Consider the following 17,401-nt stretch of genomic DNA (forward strand, 5'->3'; position numbering starts at 1 on the left):
AACCTTCGCTACAATTAAAGCTGCTGTGACTGAAAACTAATCAACATCTTCCTGACCAATCAGAGACCAGACTTGACCAGCACTGTGGTGTGAAACGCTGTCAGACGACGTGTCTCATTCGTGGAGTTGCGGATGAGCGGATGCGCCGCCGCACTAGACTTTCCAAAACTTTGTAAATAAAAGATGATGAGAAGATGAATGCATCTTTAATGCTCCAGTTCTCTCAACACTTCTGACAGAGACAGCAGTCGCTCTCTCACAGCTCAAACTCTTTCTTCTGCATATTGCATCCTCACATCCTATATGTCATCCGCAGCGTCGCTCATCTCGTCAACCCAATGGTTTAACATTTACACATGTACAGCGAAAAGGGCATGTTCGGTACACACTCTCTGCTCGTTTGTTGCTGTTTTACTATTCGGAAGAAATATTGAGTATGTGTGTGTGTGTGAGTGTGTGTGTGTGTGTGAGCCTATGTGTGTGTGTGTGTGTGTGTGTGAGAGTGTGTGTGTGTGTGTGTGAGCCTATGTGTGTGTGTGTGTGAGTGTGTGTGTGAGCCTATGTGTGTGTGTGTGTGTGTGAGAGAGAGAGAGGGGGGGGGGGGGAATCATTTAAAATAATTGCAAGAGGAAAAAAACAAATGAATGAAAGAAATAAAAAGAAAAAAGAAAAGGAGGAAAGAAAAGAAAGGAAAAGTAAAATATAGAGTGAAAAGGAAAGAAGGAAAAAAGAAATAGTAAAAAGTGAAGAAAAAATAGATATAGTAGATAGTATTTTACACATGTAATAGACTCCCAACACTCTTCATAATTTTTTCATTGATCATGCATACATCACTGTTAATAACTACATCACAACATCAGTCCCTGCACCCCTACACACACACCTGCATTATACCAAACACCTCACACACCTGTACTACACTCACACACCAGTACTATACCTCACACATCTGCACTATACCTCACACACCTGTACTACACCTCACACACCTGTACTACACCTCACACACATGTACTAGACTCACACACCTGCATTACACACCTGTACTAAACCTCACACACCTGTACTAAACCTCACACACCTGTACTACACCTCACACACCTGTACTACACCTCACACACATGTACTACACTCACACACCTGCATTACACACCTGTACTACACCTCACACACCTGTACGACACTCACACACCTGCATTACACACCTGTACTACACCTCACACACCTGTACTATACCTCACACACCTGTACTACACTCACACACCTGTACTATACCTCACACACCTGTACTACACCTCACACACCTGTACTATACTTCACACACCTGTACTACACTCTTAAACCTACCTGTACTATACCTCACACACCTGTACTACACCTCACACACCTGTACTACACCTCACACACCTGTACTACACCTCAAACACCTGTACTACACCTCACACACCTGTACTACACCTCACACACATGTACTACACTCACACACCTGCATTACACACCTGTACTACACCTCACACACCTGTACGACACTCACACACCTGCATTACACACCTGTACTACACCTCACACACCTGTACTATACCTCACACACCTGTACTACACTCACACACCTGTACTATACCTCACACACCTGTACTACACTCACACACCTGTACTATACCTCACACACCTGTACTACACCTCACACACCTGTACTATACTTCACACACCTGTACTACACTCTTAAACCTACCTGTACTATACCTCACACACCTGTACTACACCTCACACACCTGTACTACACCTCACACACCTGTACTACACCTCAAACACCTGTACTAAACCTCACACACCTGCATTACACACCTGTACTACACTCACACACCTGCATTACACACCAGTACTACACCTTACACACCTGTACTACACCTCACACACCTGTACTATACCTCACACACCTGTACTACACCTCACACACCTGTACTATACCTCACACACCTGTACTACACCTCACACACCTGCATTACACCTCACACACCTGTACTACACCTCACACACCTGCATTACACCTCACACACCTGCATCACACACCTGTACTACACCTCTCACACCTGTACTACACCTCACACACCTGCATTACACCTCACACACCTGCATCACACACCTGTACTACACCTCTCACACCTGTACTACACCTCTCACACCTGCATTACACACCTGTACTACACCTCACACACCTGTACTACACCTCACACACCTGTACTACACCTCACACACCTGTACGACACTCACACACCTGCATTACACACCTGTACTACACCTCACACACCTGTACTATACCTCACACACCTGTACTACACTCACACACCTGAACTATACCTCACACACCTGTACTACACCTCACACACCTGTACTATACTTCACACACCTGTACTACACTCTTAAACCTACCTGTACTATACCTCACACACCTGTACTACACCTCACACACCTGTACTACACCTCAAACACCTGTACTACACCTCACACACCTGTACTACACCTCAAACACCTGTACTAAACCTCACACACCTGCATTACACACCTGTACTACACTCACACACCTGCATTACACACCAGTACTACACCTTACACACCTGTACTACACCTCACACACCTGTACTATACCTCACACACCTGTACTACACCCCACACACCTGTACTATACCTCACACACCTGTACTACACCTCACACACCTGCATTACACCTCACACACCTGTACTACACCTCACACACCTGCATTACACCTCACACACCTGCATCACACACCTGTACTACACCTCTCACACCTGTACTACACCTCACACACCTGCATTACACCTCACACACCTGCATCACACACCTGTACTACACCTCTCACACCTGTACTACACCTCTCACACCTGCATTACACACCTGTACTACACCTCACACACCTGTACTACACCTCACACACCTGCATTACACACCTGTACTACACCTCACACACCTGTACTACACCTCACACACCTGTACTACACCTCACACACCTGTACTACACCTCACACACCTGTACTACACCTCACACACCTGCATTACACACCTGTACTACACCTCACACACCTGTACTACACTCACACACCTGTACTACACTCACACACCTGTACTACACCTCACACACCTGTACTACACTCTCACACCTATACTACACCTCACACACCTGTACTACACTCTCACACCTGTACTACACCTCACACACCTGTACTACACTCTCACACCTGTACTACACCTCACACACCTGCATTACACACCTGTACTACACTCACACACCTGTACTAAACCTCACACACCTGCATCACACACCTGCATTACACACCTACTACACCTCACAAATTTGAACTAAATCTCACACATGTGCACTACAACCCCCCCCCCCCCAACCCCCTTCCACTACACCTCACACTCCTGTTACTTTTTCACTAAGTGCTTTGTTAATGATGTATTTTCTTTATGATGTTCAGTGCTTATAATACTTCTTTAAGAGAAAACACTTATTTCCAGACAATAGACTAGTTTTCATCATGTGTTAAAAAGTGACTGTCAGTGTGTGTGTGTGTGTGTGTGTGTGTTGGAGTTTAATCCCTCATAACTATAACCTTCTGTTCCCAACCGGAACTAAAACAGCGGTGCACTGTGTTTCACTAATGTTCTTCCGCCGTCTCTGTTAGCACCTAGCTAGCATAATCGCTACAAATATCTCTAGGGATCTATTATTAGAAATCAGCTAAATGAAAACAGCACCGGTGAAACGCAGTTACTCCAAACTTCCCGTCTGGATTGTAGAAGATCATCATGAGGTTAGCGATTAAACTTAAAAAAATAGTTTTTGTCCTTCCGATAATAAGCACTAGCCCGTTAAAGAATGTGGCGGTGTCCCGAATGTGTAGTTACTTCTATCCTGGTGCACTATGTAGGGTTTAACATAACAATCTAATGTACACTATTTAGTGCCCTATTAATTTATCGAGGAACTATTTGGACATTAGACCATCACTATAAACTTATTGAAAGGGAAATCTGTGCTTTAATGCAACAATTTACAGATATTATGAAAATATGCTAAGTTACAGTGTGTGTAAATCTTATGTCATATATTTTATGTATATTACACTATTATTAGATATTTTTGTGCCTTATATTGTAATGCAGCTTGATGTATATTGCACTTATAGACATTTGGTATTTATAGTTTTATTATGTATTACAGTATTATAATTATATAATAAATATAAAGTGGTATCAAGAAGTTTCTAGACTAGACCTTCATAAGTCAGTGTGATAAAAGGCATGGTCCTGTGTACACCAGGAGATGTAGAACTAGAGCTGATTCGATCACGTGCGTTACCGCGTCTGCTATTTCATCATCGACAGTAAGTTAGAACAAAGGGCGGACGTGAAATTCTTTGTGAAACTGGGCAAATCTGCCACAGAGACGTTTGACGTGATTCGGCAAGTTTACGGCGATGCTGTGACGAGTCGTTCGAGGTCAACAAAGAACATCACTGGAAGACGACAAGAGATCAACAAGCTCAACCCCAGAAATTGTCCGGCAACTTGTGCACGATGATCGTCAGAGATCAATCCACAACGTTGCTGTCACTGTCGGTGTGTCAAACAGAACAGTCCAGGCGTTCCTCACCTGTGGTTTGAACATGTGCCGTGTTGCTGCCAAGTTTATCTCCAGGTTGCTGAACCAGGAGCAGAAGGAACATCTTGTTGAAGTTATATAACTCCGTCAGCGTGCCGTGAATGAAGCTTGGGTTTACTGGTACGAGCCTGAGACGAAGCAACAGTCTTCACAATGGAAGAGCCCATCATCAAGGCCGAGTGCATGCTCATCATCTTTTTCGACGTTACATCAAGAACTCGTCCCCAGGGCCAGAACGTCACTGGGGAATTCTACCGCCAGGTTTTAAGGCATTTGAGGGAGGTCGTACGGGGCAGAAAACGGAGCTTGTAAACGGATCTAATGTCAACTTTTTGATACCACTTCATAATAAAGCACTCACACACACAATATGTGTTTGTTTTTTTTCTCTGTACTCAGGTCGTGCAGCACATCTACCGTGCCATCGGCTCTCGGCACATCCCGATGAAGGACATTAAGATGGTTCACTTGGACTCGCACCCTGACCTGCTCATCCCCGTCAGCATGGCCGCACACACCGTGTTTAATAAAGAAGCTCTGTTCAGGTGACGGGATGTGAAAAGTGCATTAATCTCATTTTACATGTGTGTGTAATGGGCTTAACAATCTGTTTGCGTGTGTTTTCCTTGCTAGTGAGCTGAGCATCGAGAACTGGATCATGCCGATGGTATACGCCGGACACGTCTCCCACGTGGCCTGGCTCCATCCCTACTGGGCTCAGCAGATCCGAGAGGGCGAGCATAAGATGTGTGTGGGGAGGGACACGTCCACCAACACCATCAGGTACCGCACACATCAATGTATCTGGTCCGGGAGTGTTTGTACACACACAGTGGTGTTTATTATACAGCAGGTGTTGGATTCGAGATTTTGATTCGAGTTATTTAGAGTCTTTACACAGATTTGTTCAGTCTGGATGAAGGTCAAGGCTGAGTAACAAACGCTTGGCGCTTGGGTTGTGTACTTCAGTGTCTGGAAGAAATATTTCCAAAATGAAGCAAACACACACTCGGTGAATGTTAGAGGATTGAATCGCAGGCATGAATAAAAGGTTTGCTGATTCATTACTGAAGAAAGGAAGGAAGGTTGAAATTTAAGGAAGGATGGGATGAATAAGAAAGATAGATGGATGGATGGATGGATGGACACGCACATCTACTGTAGTATGTACGCTTGAAGGATGAACGAGCTCGAACTGACTCAGCAGTGAATGTTAGAGGATTGAATCGCGGGTATGAACGAAAGATTTGCTGGTTTATTACTGATTCACTGAACGGGACAAGAATAAATCTTTCGAACAAGAGATGATCACATGTGATTCACCGATTTAAACATGGAGCCGCTCAACCAGACTGGAGCAAATCTCAGGTATAACTGACGAGTCACTGATTGTTTGATGACCAGAAGATTCACTGAATCAAACGCTAAGGACCAGGTCTTGTTACCGAAAAATATATTTTTATAATGGTTTATCAGTAAGAATGAACTGAGGATAAAGATCAACTCTACAGGGATTTGTTCGGCGTAGTGAACTTTTTAGAGAGAGTGAATCATTTGGAAACGAGACATCACATGATGTCGTCCAATCACATCTGGATGATTCACACTTTTACTCTTATATACTCTTACTATAAATCTTTCAGATTTTAAACAGTATGTCTCTGAAGATTATGTCATATATGTTAATTAATTTAAATCCATTATATTTTGATAAATATTAATATAATTATATATTGCATAATATTATTTCAAATGTTTAGAGATAAAGTAGGAAAGTAACAGAGCTCCATAATTGTTTGTTTTATATAATAAGTGTATGAAAGCTTTTGATGTGATCGTTCTGAAAGACGTTCCCTCGCACCTTCATCAGCACTAAAATGATGATCCTGAGACCCTCGCATGACTTCTAAAGAGTCAAAATTCCTTTATGTATTTTCCCTTTCCAGAGTCACTAGCACTGACGATTACTTCCTGAGCGACGCCCTGTACGTCCCGGCTGAGCAGCTCGAAGACAGGAAGCCCTTCCACCTCAGCGTGATCCGTGTGGATCCAGCACAGACGTGTTCTGACGGAAACCAGGACGACCACCAGCAGAACGCTGAGAAGAAATCCAAACCAGACCCTCACCTGGCGGGGAGAAGCGGCTCGTGCCGTGGCGTGTCTCAGGCAGCAGATGGCAGCAGCAGCACATCCGAGACGCCGAGTGTGCAGGACGAGACGGAGTCAGTCGTAGGCAGCCTACTGAGTGTACTCGAGCAGGACGATCCCTACATCCTCGATATTGACCTGGATTTCTTCTCCTGTAAGAATCCCTTCAAGGAAATGTACACGCAGGTACTGACTGAGAATCAGAGGCAAAAAAAAAGTGCCTTTATCATTATGCAATTAAATGAGAAATTGTAGGAATAAAATATTGAATATTTAGAATAATGACTATTATATAAAAATAAAAAATATACCATTTGTAAATATATAATATCAAAATATAAATACATTATTAACATTATATAAATAATCAATATTATGTATAATAATATATAATACAGTAGTACAGTATATTTATTATATTTATATTTTATACAATATAAATAGTTATCATCATTTAAAAAGCATTCACAGACATGTTTTTTCGCAAATATTAAAAAAAAGGTTTTAAAATCATTATAAATCAGAATTTCATTTATTTTTTATATTAACAACAAGAATAACAATTACAAAATTGAAGGAATAAAAGTATGAAATACAACATTCAGGTGCAAAAATGTAGTTATACAATTAACTATCTACAGTAAACAAAACAATAAACAATAACAATAAATAAAATAAAGCGCTGATAAGACCAACAGAAGTTTAAATATAACCGGAGCTGGATCATTTCTGATTCTGTTGTTTTATCGGCTTTACAGATTTAAACGTAAGTTGGAAAGTAATAACGAGACGTTGGCAGCTTTAACAGAAGTCTGACCCCTTTGTATAAACTTCAGGCAGCAGAGGGCGCTAAATATTCAAACCTGCACCTTCTTAGTTCTCAGGCCTTTTCACTTCCCACATTCCCGACATATTCACTTGATTTTATTTGTTTAAAAGTCTCCATTCCCTCCGCGCTGCTTCCTCTGACCCCTCTCTATTATTTGCATCACAGGGTGTCCCAAAAGTGTGACATCATTTGAAATATGAATATTTGAGTAACTACATGTCCAAGACGAACTAAATCAAATAGGTTGAAAAATAAAATATTTATTCCTGTATGCTGGTAGTAAGGGGGGGGGGGGGGGGGATGGGGGTAAAGACCAGTTCATTCACATAGCCCCATAATCACAAGGTGTCAAGTCAGGTGGTCATTTTAACAGCACATTGTCATTATCATTGGCACGCCCAATCCAGAAGTGAAACATTCAACTTGGTTAGTTTTTACACATCGCTTTAAAATGTTAGATAATCCGAGTGAGAGTTGGATATGTTCTTAGACTAAAAAACAATGTCGAATTATTTGGGACACCCTGTATAACGCAATGAAAACACCAGCTTGTTCTTATGATGATGATGATGATGCCAGGACAAGATGAGATCTCTAAGGAAGTCTACGAACCCATGATGAGTGTGTACACCGTGTATGTGCAGGTAATACACCACGTGGATACAAGACATGTTACCGGATACAGAATAAACATCATGTGGGAGCTATAGAACTGATCCAGGGGCATTAATGCACATCACTAAGAGGACATTCATCGTTATTCATTTATTCAGTCTGGACAGGCTTTATCTAATGCAGCACACACACGCAAGCATGCAGACTAGACCCGGCACACATCCGGTGTCGTCATGGGTTAAAGGGGCAGATGGCATGCTGAGGCTTATTGGAAAGTTGTGACATTTAAATATGACAATCTATAAGCCAGAGTTGTAAGGTAGAGTTCAATTAAACAAATGGCATAAATAAAAATCAACAAAACATGTGTTATTAGTAATAATTATGTATAACTTTTACTAAGTTTAGAATGTTTTTTTATGAAAATGCATTATTAAATTGAACAAAATGATCTGCCCATAAACTACCAAAAAATATGGAATTTCTAACTCTGACAAGCGGAGATAAAGACGTGAGGCAGGCAGCTTCTTTCCAGGCGTAGGTATATCGGAGTCTGTGGGCACAGAGAACGCATGTAATTTTAACTTCGGAAAGGATCTTCTTGCTGTTGAGAGTTCTTCACAGTCGAACTCCTGAAACCAGACAGCCTCGAGCCCCGGGTCTTAGAGGCATTCTTGTGGACCAGGAAGACCAAACGTTCAAAGTCGGGGTTCCAGAGGATGTGGGAGCTGATGAGGTGGGTTTTGAGATGTTTAAATGCCTCCTCGTCTTTGCACGTCCAGCACACATTCTCCGCAAGACCTTTTTTTTTAGAAGATCTGCTGCCATAGAGGTTGCAGATAGGATTGGACGACCCCCATTTTTTTCTGTGATTTTAAAAGATTGCGTCCAAACCGGTACCCGAGGTCAGCCCCAAGGGACACTTCCAGGGGTTCTCCATTAGTCACACCTTCCACAAATCTCAGAGCACAGGTCTTAGATGGGGCAGGTGATCCTCCCAGGTACTTGAATGGATGATGACATCATCAAGTCCGTGAGCCGCTGGAAAGGGAAGAACCTAGTACGGCCAGTGGACCTGTTGAAAAGGCAATCTTTTATTTTGCTCCCGGCGTGAGGGCTACCTGCAAATATCCCTTGGTCAAATTGAGTGTCGAAATAAATCTGGCTTTTCTCAGTGGGTCCACAGGATCATCCATGGGCATGCCGGTTTCTTTATGATGCCATGTCGAAGCATGCTTTCTGCATTTATGGCATGACGACAGGCTTCCAGGGCTTTGTGTGGCCCCTGACGGACGATTGCTTGGGGAGTTGTTTTGATGTCGTGATGTACAAGATGTGTTCTCCCCCGAACCGGGCCTTACACGTCATTAAACTTTCCCACCAGTTTATCTAACTCTTGATTCTCTCCGTGTTGGATCAGCTTGTGGCCCGTCTTAGCAGATAAAAAAGAGGCAAGAGCTGAGATGCTCGGTATTGGTTTAATCCACTATTTCAATAACATTATACCTCTCAGTACATTTGCACCTACGCCCTCATCCACCACTCGCCGCAGCTTCTGCTTTAGAGTCTGATTAATTGGGTTCGGATCTGCTTAACCTGCAACAATACTGACGTTACACATAAGTTTCGACATAAATAGCGTACCTTTTCCCAACCAGCTGAAGAGCTGTACCAGTTCCCTCACGATGGTTTTTAAGATGGCTTTTCACAAAGCGTGTGCTGTAGTCGACAATGACAAGGATAAATTTGTGCCCTTTAGTCATTTTGGGAAGTGGGTTGACGATGTCCATACGTACCCGCTTGAATGGCATGCTGATGATTGGCAGAGGAATCAGCAGGGTTTTGTCGAGGATGTCCGTTGGCACTTTGCGCAGCGCTGGCAGAAGTTTCAAACCCTGGCGTTGAGTCCCACCCAGTGAAAGCGATCTCTTTTTTTTATTCAGTAGTATTATTAATCTCCAGGTGACTCCTGAATGGTGAGAAGTGCGCTAGGTGCATCACCGTGTCGGTTTACCTTGGGGCACCACTAAGAGAGCGCGGGGTTCACCTCTCCGTAAGGTGTGATAATACAGCAGGTTATTTTTCACCAGGAAGTAAGAGGTGGGCCGGGGCTGCGAGGGCGCTGCTTCCACTATCTATTCCCAGCAGCGCTTTAAGCAGGAATCTTCTCTTTGAAATTGTGCAAAGCTGCCACCGTGTTCCATCTGCTGAGACAGCGACACAGAAGGATTAGAGGCATCATTAGCCTCACCTTCAACTTCTGCATCAATGCCCCCATCAGGGTTTGCCCCAGCCACTCCGGTTGTGTAGATGCCGCTTTTCCCCACTTTGATCTGTCTATGTCTAGTTATTTATGTCTATCCATCCATCTGTCTCTGTCTGTCTCTGTCTGTCTGTCTGTCTGCCTATGTCCATCCATCTGTCTATGTATCTATCTATCCTTCTCTCTCTCTCTAATTTGCTCTCACCCATCTTTGCGTCCTAAACACGTTTAAACACGTGTGTTCGTGTTGGGACAGAAGACGGGCGTTTATCACTCATCTGCAAGACAGTAGTGCAGAAATGCCTGTAATGTGTTAAAGTGCAAACAGTGCACAGATGTAAAGAATTTGTCCATGTAACGTTTTGAATAGGTGTTTGTAATCAGGCCCATGTGTGCAGAGAGTATTAGGTGTCTTATGTGAAACAGGAGTGTACACAGTTCCATGTGTGCAGGTTTCTGTAGAATATAAAGTGTCTTAAGTGCAATAAAAGATGTGTGGGTTGAGCTGTAGATTTTTCGAGTTCAGGAGTAGGTGGGAGAGGTGGGAGGTAGTTTGCGTAACGGTGCGACCAGAAGAGAAGAGCATTAGTCAGGGAGGTGACCAAGAACCCGATTGTCACTCCGAAAGAGCTCCAGTGTGTGGTCTTGGTCATCTCCCTGATTAGGGCCCCCCTACCCTGATCGCTCACTTTGGCCAGGCAGCCCGCTCTAGGAGTCTAGAGTCCTGGTGGTTCCAAACTTCTTCTATTTTTCTATGATGGAGGTCACTGAGCTCATCTGGACCTTCAATGCTGCGGAATTTTCGATACAATCCTGTCTCGGAGGTCTACAGACCATTCCTTGGACTTCATGCTTGGTTTGTGCTCTGACATGAACTGTTAACTGTAGGACCTTATACAGACAGGTGTCTTCATGTCCAATCAACTGAATTCAGCAGGTGGACTCCTATCAAGTTGTAGAAACATCTCAAGGAAATCACTGGAAACAGGATGCACCTGCGTGCATCATGTGATTTTAAGATTTTAAATAAAACTTCCTTTATTTTGTCATTATATGGGGATTGTTTGTAGAATTTTAAGGTCAATAATAAATTCAATCCATTTTGTAATATGGCTGTAATGTAGCATACAGTGTCACCAGCTCTAAAGGCTGTGTCCCGTGCCCTCAAAAGTTAGTGCACCTCTCCTCTCAGCCATGGTTTCTGGTTAGCCCGAATAGTGATGGACTGTATATTGAACTTTAAAATGGAATTAAAATTCTAAAAAAAAAAAATTTCTCACATACACAGTCATACACAGTAAGATATACAGTGAAATGTTTTAACGACCACGCATAACCTAAAAATGAAAAAGAAAAAGAAAATATTCTAAATAAAAAATATGAACTGAGGATATAATCTTACTTATAATTTTATATTAATTTAAAATAATAATTTTATTAAAGAAGAGAAAAGTTGAGTATAAAAAATATAATATGAAATAATATATAAAATATTTAAATAAGAACTATAAAACATGAAATACAATATAAAAATTAAGAAAGATCTAAAAAGAGTTGTATTATTATTGTTGTTGTTGTTAATAATAATATTATTTTTATTTAATGTGTATGTATCCTGATTATATTTTGCCTATCAAAGAACCAAAATAATAATTGTGTTAAAGTAAAAACATTAATCTTTAATATGCATGTTTTTCCCTAAAGGGCGTGTTTGGTCACATGACTCAGGCTCATTATAATATCTGAGTGAGAGCTTTCGGATTCACTGATGTTTCTGTACTGTGTGTATTTATATCTTTACAGTCGTATACAGCATTTTCTCTGTCTTACTTACTGTGTGGCTGAGAAATGCTGCGCGCACACACACACACACACACACACACACACTCTTAAAGCCTCTGTGATGAATAGAGGAAATGTGTTTGTGTTCCGAGAGTCTGATGAAGACGAGCCGTGTACAGAGAGACCGAGCTGTGATGATCAAAGCTCTTCCTCTCCTCAAAGAAATGCCTATAAATAATTGTGTGTCTGTATATATATATATATATATGTGTGTGTGTGTGTGTGTGTGTGTGTGTGTATGTGGTTGGGCTTTAAAAGGAGTAATTACATTTTTATGAGTTCGATTTGTATATCGATCAACATGTTTCTCTATCTGTCTGTTAAACCCTCTGTCTGTTTGTCTGTCTGTCTGTCTGTCTGTCTGTCCCTCTGTCTATCTGTCTGTCTGTCTGTCCCTCTGTGTATCTGTCTGTCTGTCCCTCTGTCTGTCTGTCTGTCCCTCTGTCTATCTGTCTGTCTGTCTGTCCCTCTGTCTATCTGTCTGTCTGTCTGTCCCTCTGTCTATCTGTCTGTCTGTCTGTCTGTCTTTCTCTCTCTTTCTCTCTCTTTCGGTATATGTATCTGAGTGATGGAGTATGTTCAGAGTGTATGTGTGTGTGTGTGTGTGTGTGTATGTGTGTATGTGTGTATGTGTGTGTGTGTGTGTGTGTGTGTGTGTGTGTGTTGACGCGGTGTTGTTTTCTGCTTGTACAGGAGGAGTTCTCCCTCCTGCAGGAGCTCTACAGGTTCGAGAGGCCGCGCACGAATGCGGACGAGGTAATGCAGGCTCTCAATCACATTAACGCTAACGAGTTCAGAGAGACGGCGAGGGTTCGAGTGGAGTTGGACGGTTTTAGTACTCCTCTGTAGAGCAGCGCAGTGGACACACACACACACACACACACACACACCAGGGGCATCTGGGGACGTGATCATTCATTCATTCAGCTTTGGTAAGCACCTTATACTGGGGTCAGGGTCATGGTGTTCACTGGGAGTACTGGGAAGGAGGCGGGCATAGACCCTGACTGGGACACCAGATGACGGGCGTGGTCATTTGTGCGCTTGTGTACGCGTGAACGTGTCACTCTGTACTCCTGCAGGAGGCGCTGTGTGAGTGTGTGGAGAGACGCACGCGGCAGCTGGAGGATCTGGAGGCGACGTTCGCTGATCTGCTGGAGGACGACAACGAGTCCACTGTGGAGCGCTTAGCGGATAAGCCTGGGTTCGCACACACACACACACACACACACACACACACACACACACACACACGTACAGTACTCCCAAAACACTGCTTAAATCAGCTGTGTGTGAAGCTGATAGTGCCTCCACTGCAGCAGAGACCAGAAATATATTTATCTGGTGCCAGACAGAACCGTGTGTGTGTATTTGTAGAGTATGTATATGTGTGTGTGTGTGTGTGTGTGTGTGTGTGTGTGTGTGTGTGTTAGTAAAGTTCTTAAATGGATGTGCTGTGTTTTGTGTCTGTGTGTGTAAGAATGTGTGTGTGTGTTAACAGTTTGTATTTGTGTGTATAGAGTGTGTGTGTGTGTGCATGTGTGTGTGTTAACAGTTTGTATTTGTGTGTATAGTGTGTGTGTGTGTGTGTGTGTGTGTGTGTTAACAGTTTGTATTTGTGTGTATAGTGTGTGTGTGTGTGTGTGTGTGTGTGTGTGTTAACAGTTTGTATTTGTGTGTATAGTGTGTGTGTGTGTGTGTGTGTGTGTGTGTTAACAGTTTGTATTTGTGTGTATAGAGTGTGTGTGTGTGTGTGCATGTGTGTGTGTTAACAGTTTGTATTTGTGTGTATAGTGTGTGTGCGTGTGTGTGGAGTATTTGTATGGGTGTGTGTGTGTGCACGTGTGTGTGTGCACGTGTGTGTGTGTATATGTAAAGCGTAGGTGTGTATCTACAGTTTGTATACGTGTGTGTGTGTGTGTGTGTGTGTGTGTGTTAACAGTTTGTATTTGTGTGTATAGAGTGTGTGCGTGTGTGTGGAGTATTTGTATGGGTGTGTGTGTGTGCACGTGTGTGTGTGTATATGTAAAGCGTAGGTGTGTATCTACAGTTTGTATACGTGTGTGTGTGTGTGTGTGTGTGTGTGTGTGTTAACAGTTTGTATTTGTGTGTATAGAGTGTGTGCGTGTGTGTGGAGTATTTGTATGGGTGTGTGTGTGTGCACGTGTGTGTGTGTATATGTAAAGCGTAGGTGTGTATCTACAGTTTGTATACGTGTGTGTGTGTGTGTGTGTGTGTGTTGCAGTAATGCTGATGTGTGTTTGCAGGATGAGCTCACTGGTTAAACTGGTCTACAGTCTGAAGAGTCGTAGCGAGACGCCCGACTACGAAATGGTACACACACACACACACACACACACACACACACACACACACACACACACACACACACACACACACACACACACACACTTGCTTTCCATCTTTCCATCAAAGTCTTTCTCAGTTAAAACTCTGATTCGTGTCATGTGACAGAACGGAGATCGAACCCGACCATACCGCGCCGTTCGTCATCCCTAGGTGGGAGGGGCTTATTCTCTGTGTCTGTTGTCAATCACAGCAACGTTAACCAACCAATGAGTTAGTCCCGCCCTCTCTATGGCTACCTGTCGTTTGATTGGTGGAGGTTCACAGTTGTCAAGAAAACGAAGGGGAATAAATCACATTTTGTATTTACTACAACACACACACACACACACACACACACACACACACACACACACACTCTATACACACACACACACACACACAGACAGATTTCTGTCAGAACAGGAAGAGTATCCTGAACATCTCTAACCATCACTGTACTGTTCTCCTTTGTACATTGTGTGTGTGTGTGTGTGTGTGTGTGTGTGTGTGTGTGTGTGAGTGTGTGTGTGTGTGTGTGCAGGTCCACCAGGCCGGACTGACCTGTGATTACTCCGAACTTCCTCACCACGTCAGCAGTGAAGCGGAGATCGAGCAGCTGATGCGCGCAGTGCGTCTGGTCCTGCAGCCCCTCCCCAAACCCACCCTCATCACCGTGTCCAGGTCAGAGCCTCAAAAGGCATAGAGTGTGTGCTGCTCAAAAGTTTGTGCACCCGTACACTTAGACTGGAGAAGACGTAGCTCTATGACGATACAGTGTAACTGCAGACAGGCGGACGAGTTACACCCACCTGATGGAGACGGAGCGAGGGATCAGACGCCATACACCAGGACACGTTTATCACTTCAACTCATACACACCTTCACCCTGTAGGACGCCCCCTGTCTGTAGCAGGGTGAAACTGCCTCTTAGGTTATTATTGCATTTTTGCACTCGCCTGTACCTTCACTCAGTAGGGATGTTTTATTTTTTTGCTTTTACTATGTATTTATTCACACAGTTAGTTTAATTAATTATTTGAACTTGTGTTCATTATTTTATTTTACTCATTTTTACTATTCATTTATTCATTCATTAGCTTTTAAAAACTAATGAACTTTAAATGGTTTACTTGTTTGTTGATTCCCTGTTTAAATGTATTTATTTAGTGATTTGTTTATTTACTATTTATCATTGTTCTTATTAAATATATAGTATGTGTACTCATTTTATATTTGAAACCTATTAATTCTTTATTTTTATCAATCCAGTCATTGATCTATTTAGATTTTGTTTGTTGTTTATCGATTGTTGTATTTATTTCTTATTTGTTTTTATTGAAGTGTGTTTCTTTGTTCTAAAGAGTTTGTAGAAATAGTGAAAAGTTAAAGCTAATAATAATCTGATGATTTTTAATGTAATCAGTGATATTATTATTATTATTTTCGGTTGAAGCCCACGTACACGTCTGTTAGTCTCATGGTTATTATTTTATTTTTGCTATTCAGCTATTTATTTAATTATTCATTCATCGTTATATTTATTAGTTCTCTTGTTTGTTGGATAACTTATTAAAATTCTTTATTAACTCATTCATTTACTGTTTATTCATCAGTGATTTTACTTATTTGTTTATTTATTTATTTGTGTGCTTATCTTAATCAATTATTTATTTATTTTTATTTATTCACTCGTCCATTAATTTATATTTTTTGTTTGTTCATTAATTTGTGTATTCATTCTAAGTTTTTTTTTTTTTTTATTTAAGTGTGTTTAATTGTTCTTTATATTTTATTTATTCTTTTTATTATAATTTTTTTTATGTATCTCATTATATTATATTTCTGTGTGTGTGTGTGTGTGTGTGTGTGTGTGTGTGTGCTCCCACACACAGGTCGAGTATGGATGAGTATTGCCCTCCTGAACAGGTCGAGTCCATTCAGAGCAGCGTGCTGAAGGTTCTAGAAGCTCTCTTCGGTTCTTTAGACGTCCATAAGGAGTACGGAGAAGCTGCTGGAGAAGCTGCTGGAGGAAACACCACCTAATCAGCTTTCCTGCAGCTGTGTGATGCACTCTGAGTGAACCAGCATGGACTCTTTTGTGTGTGTGTGTGTGTGTGTGTGTGTGTGTGTGTGTGTGTGTGTGTGTGTGTGTGTGTGTGTGTGTGGAGCGGGTTGGATAAAGAATGGGAGAGACAGAAAGTGTATGTTGAGTGTTTTTAAATTGAAGCTCCTGTCTCTATTTTTGTTCTCTGAATTTGTTATCAGTGAGATATAGTAGAAGTGCTCGTGCTGAACACACACACACACACACACACACACACACACGCAATTTCTCAGAAACTGGGTGATGGATTTATGTCACGCTGATCTCCTGTGAAGGAACAGAGGGAAATCTTTTCTCCCTGAAGCTTTAATATTGGACTAAAAAGTGATATTTTGTGTAAATATGTAATAAAGTCAAACTGTAAAAGAGCGCAAAGATTAAAAAACAAAGATAAAAGAAAAGTTTATTTGTAAAGTTATATTATTTATTTGTTTGTTAAATTCTGTCATTACATCCTGACATGATGTTTTCCGAACAGAAACTCACACTTCACACTTCCTCCCCTTTCAGACCTGTTGTTACTGTTACGTGATCGAGGCCACGCCCCTGACTGTAACTGACAA

At 42.0% G+C, this 17,401-nt stretch overlaps 1 protein-coding gene across 1 annotated transcript; it reads left to right on the plus strand.

Annotated features, from left to right (window-relative positions):
• Positions 1-3,699: 3,699 nt before the first annotated feature.
• c25h5orf22 (chromosome 25 C5orf22 homolog) lies at positions 3,700-17,225 on the plus strand. The gene is made up of 9 exons (XM_053486805.1): positions 3,700-3,837; positions 5,088-5,233; positions 5,322-5,471; positions 6,635-7,022; positions 13,079-13,141; positions 13,468-13,589; positions 14,653-14,719; positions 15,276-15,415; positions 16,627-17,225. Exons 1-9 carry the CDS (start codon positions 3,769-3,771, stop codon positions 16,775-16,777), a joined length of 1,296 nt encoding a protein of 431 aa, XP_053342780.1. The 5' UTR covers positions 3,700-3,768; the 3' UTR covers positions 16,778-17,225.
• The last annotated feature ends 176 nt before the right edge of the window (positions 17,226-17,401 follow it).

This window comes from Clarias gariepinus, chromosome 25, assembly GCF_024256425.1.
Source record: "Clarias gariepinus isolate MV-2021 ecotype Netherlands chromosome 25, CGAR_prim_01v2, whole genome shotgun sequence".
Lineage (NCBI taxonomy): Eukaryota > Metazoa > Chordata > Actinopteri > Siluriformes > Clariidae > Clarias > Clarias gariepinus.

What these genes read in the sequence shown, in the direction of transcription:
- c25h5orf22 (XM_053486805.1), top strand. Translation starts at nt 3,769, where the DNA reads ATGAAAACAGCACCGGTGAAACGCAGTTACTCCAAACTTCCCGTCTGG. An exon ending in TTGTAGAAGATCATCATGAG is followed by an intron (nt 3,838 to 5,087) that starts GTTAGCGATTAA and finishes CTCTGTACTCAG; the next exon opens with GTCGTGCAGCACATCTACCG. An exon ending in ACCCTCATCACCGTGTCCAG is followed by an intron (nt 15,416 to 16,626) that starts GTCAGAGCCTCA and finishes TCCCACACACAG; the next exon opens with GTCGAGTATGGATGAGTATT.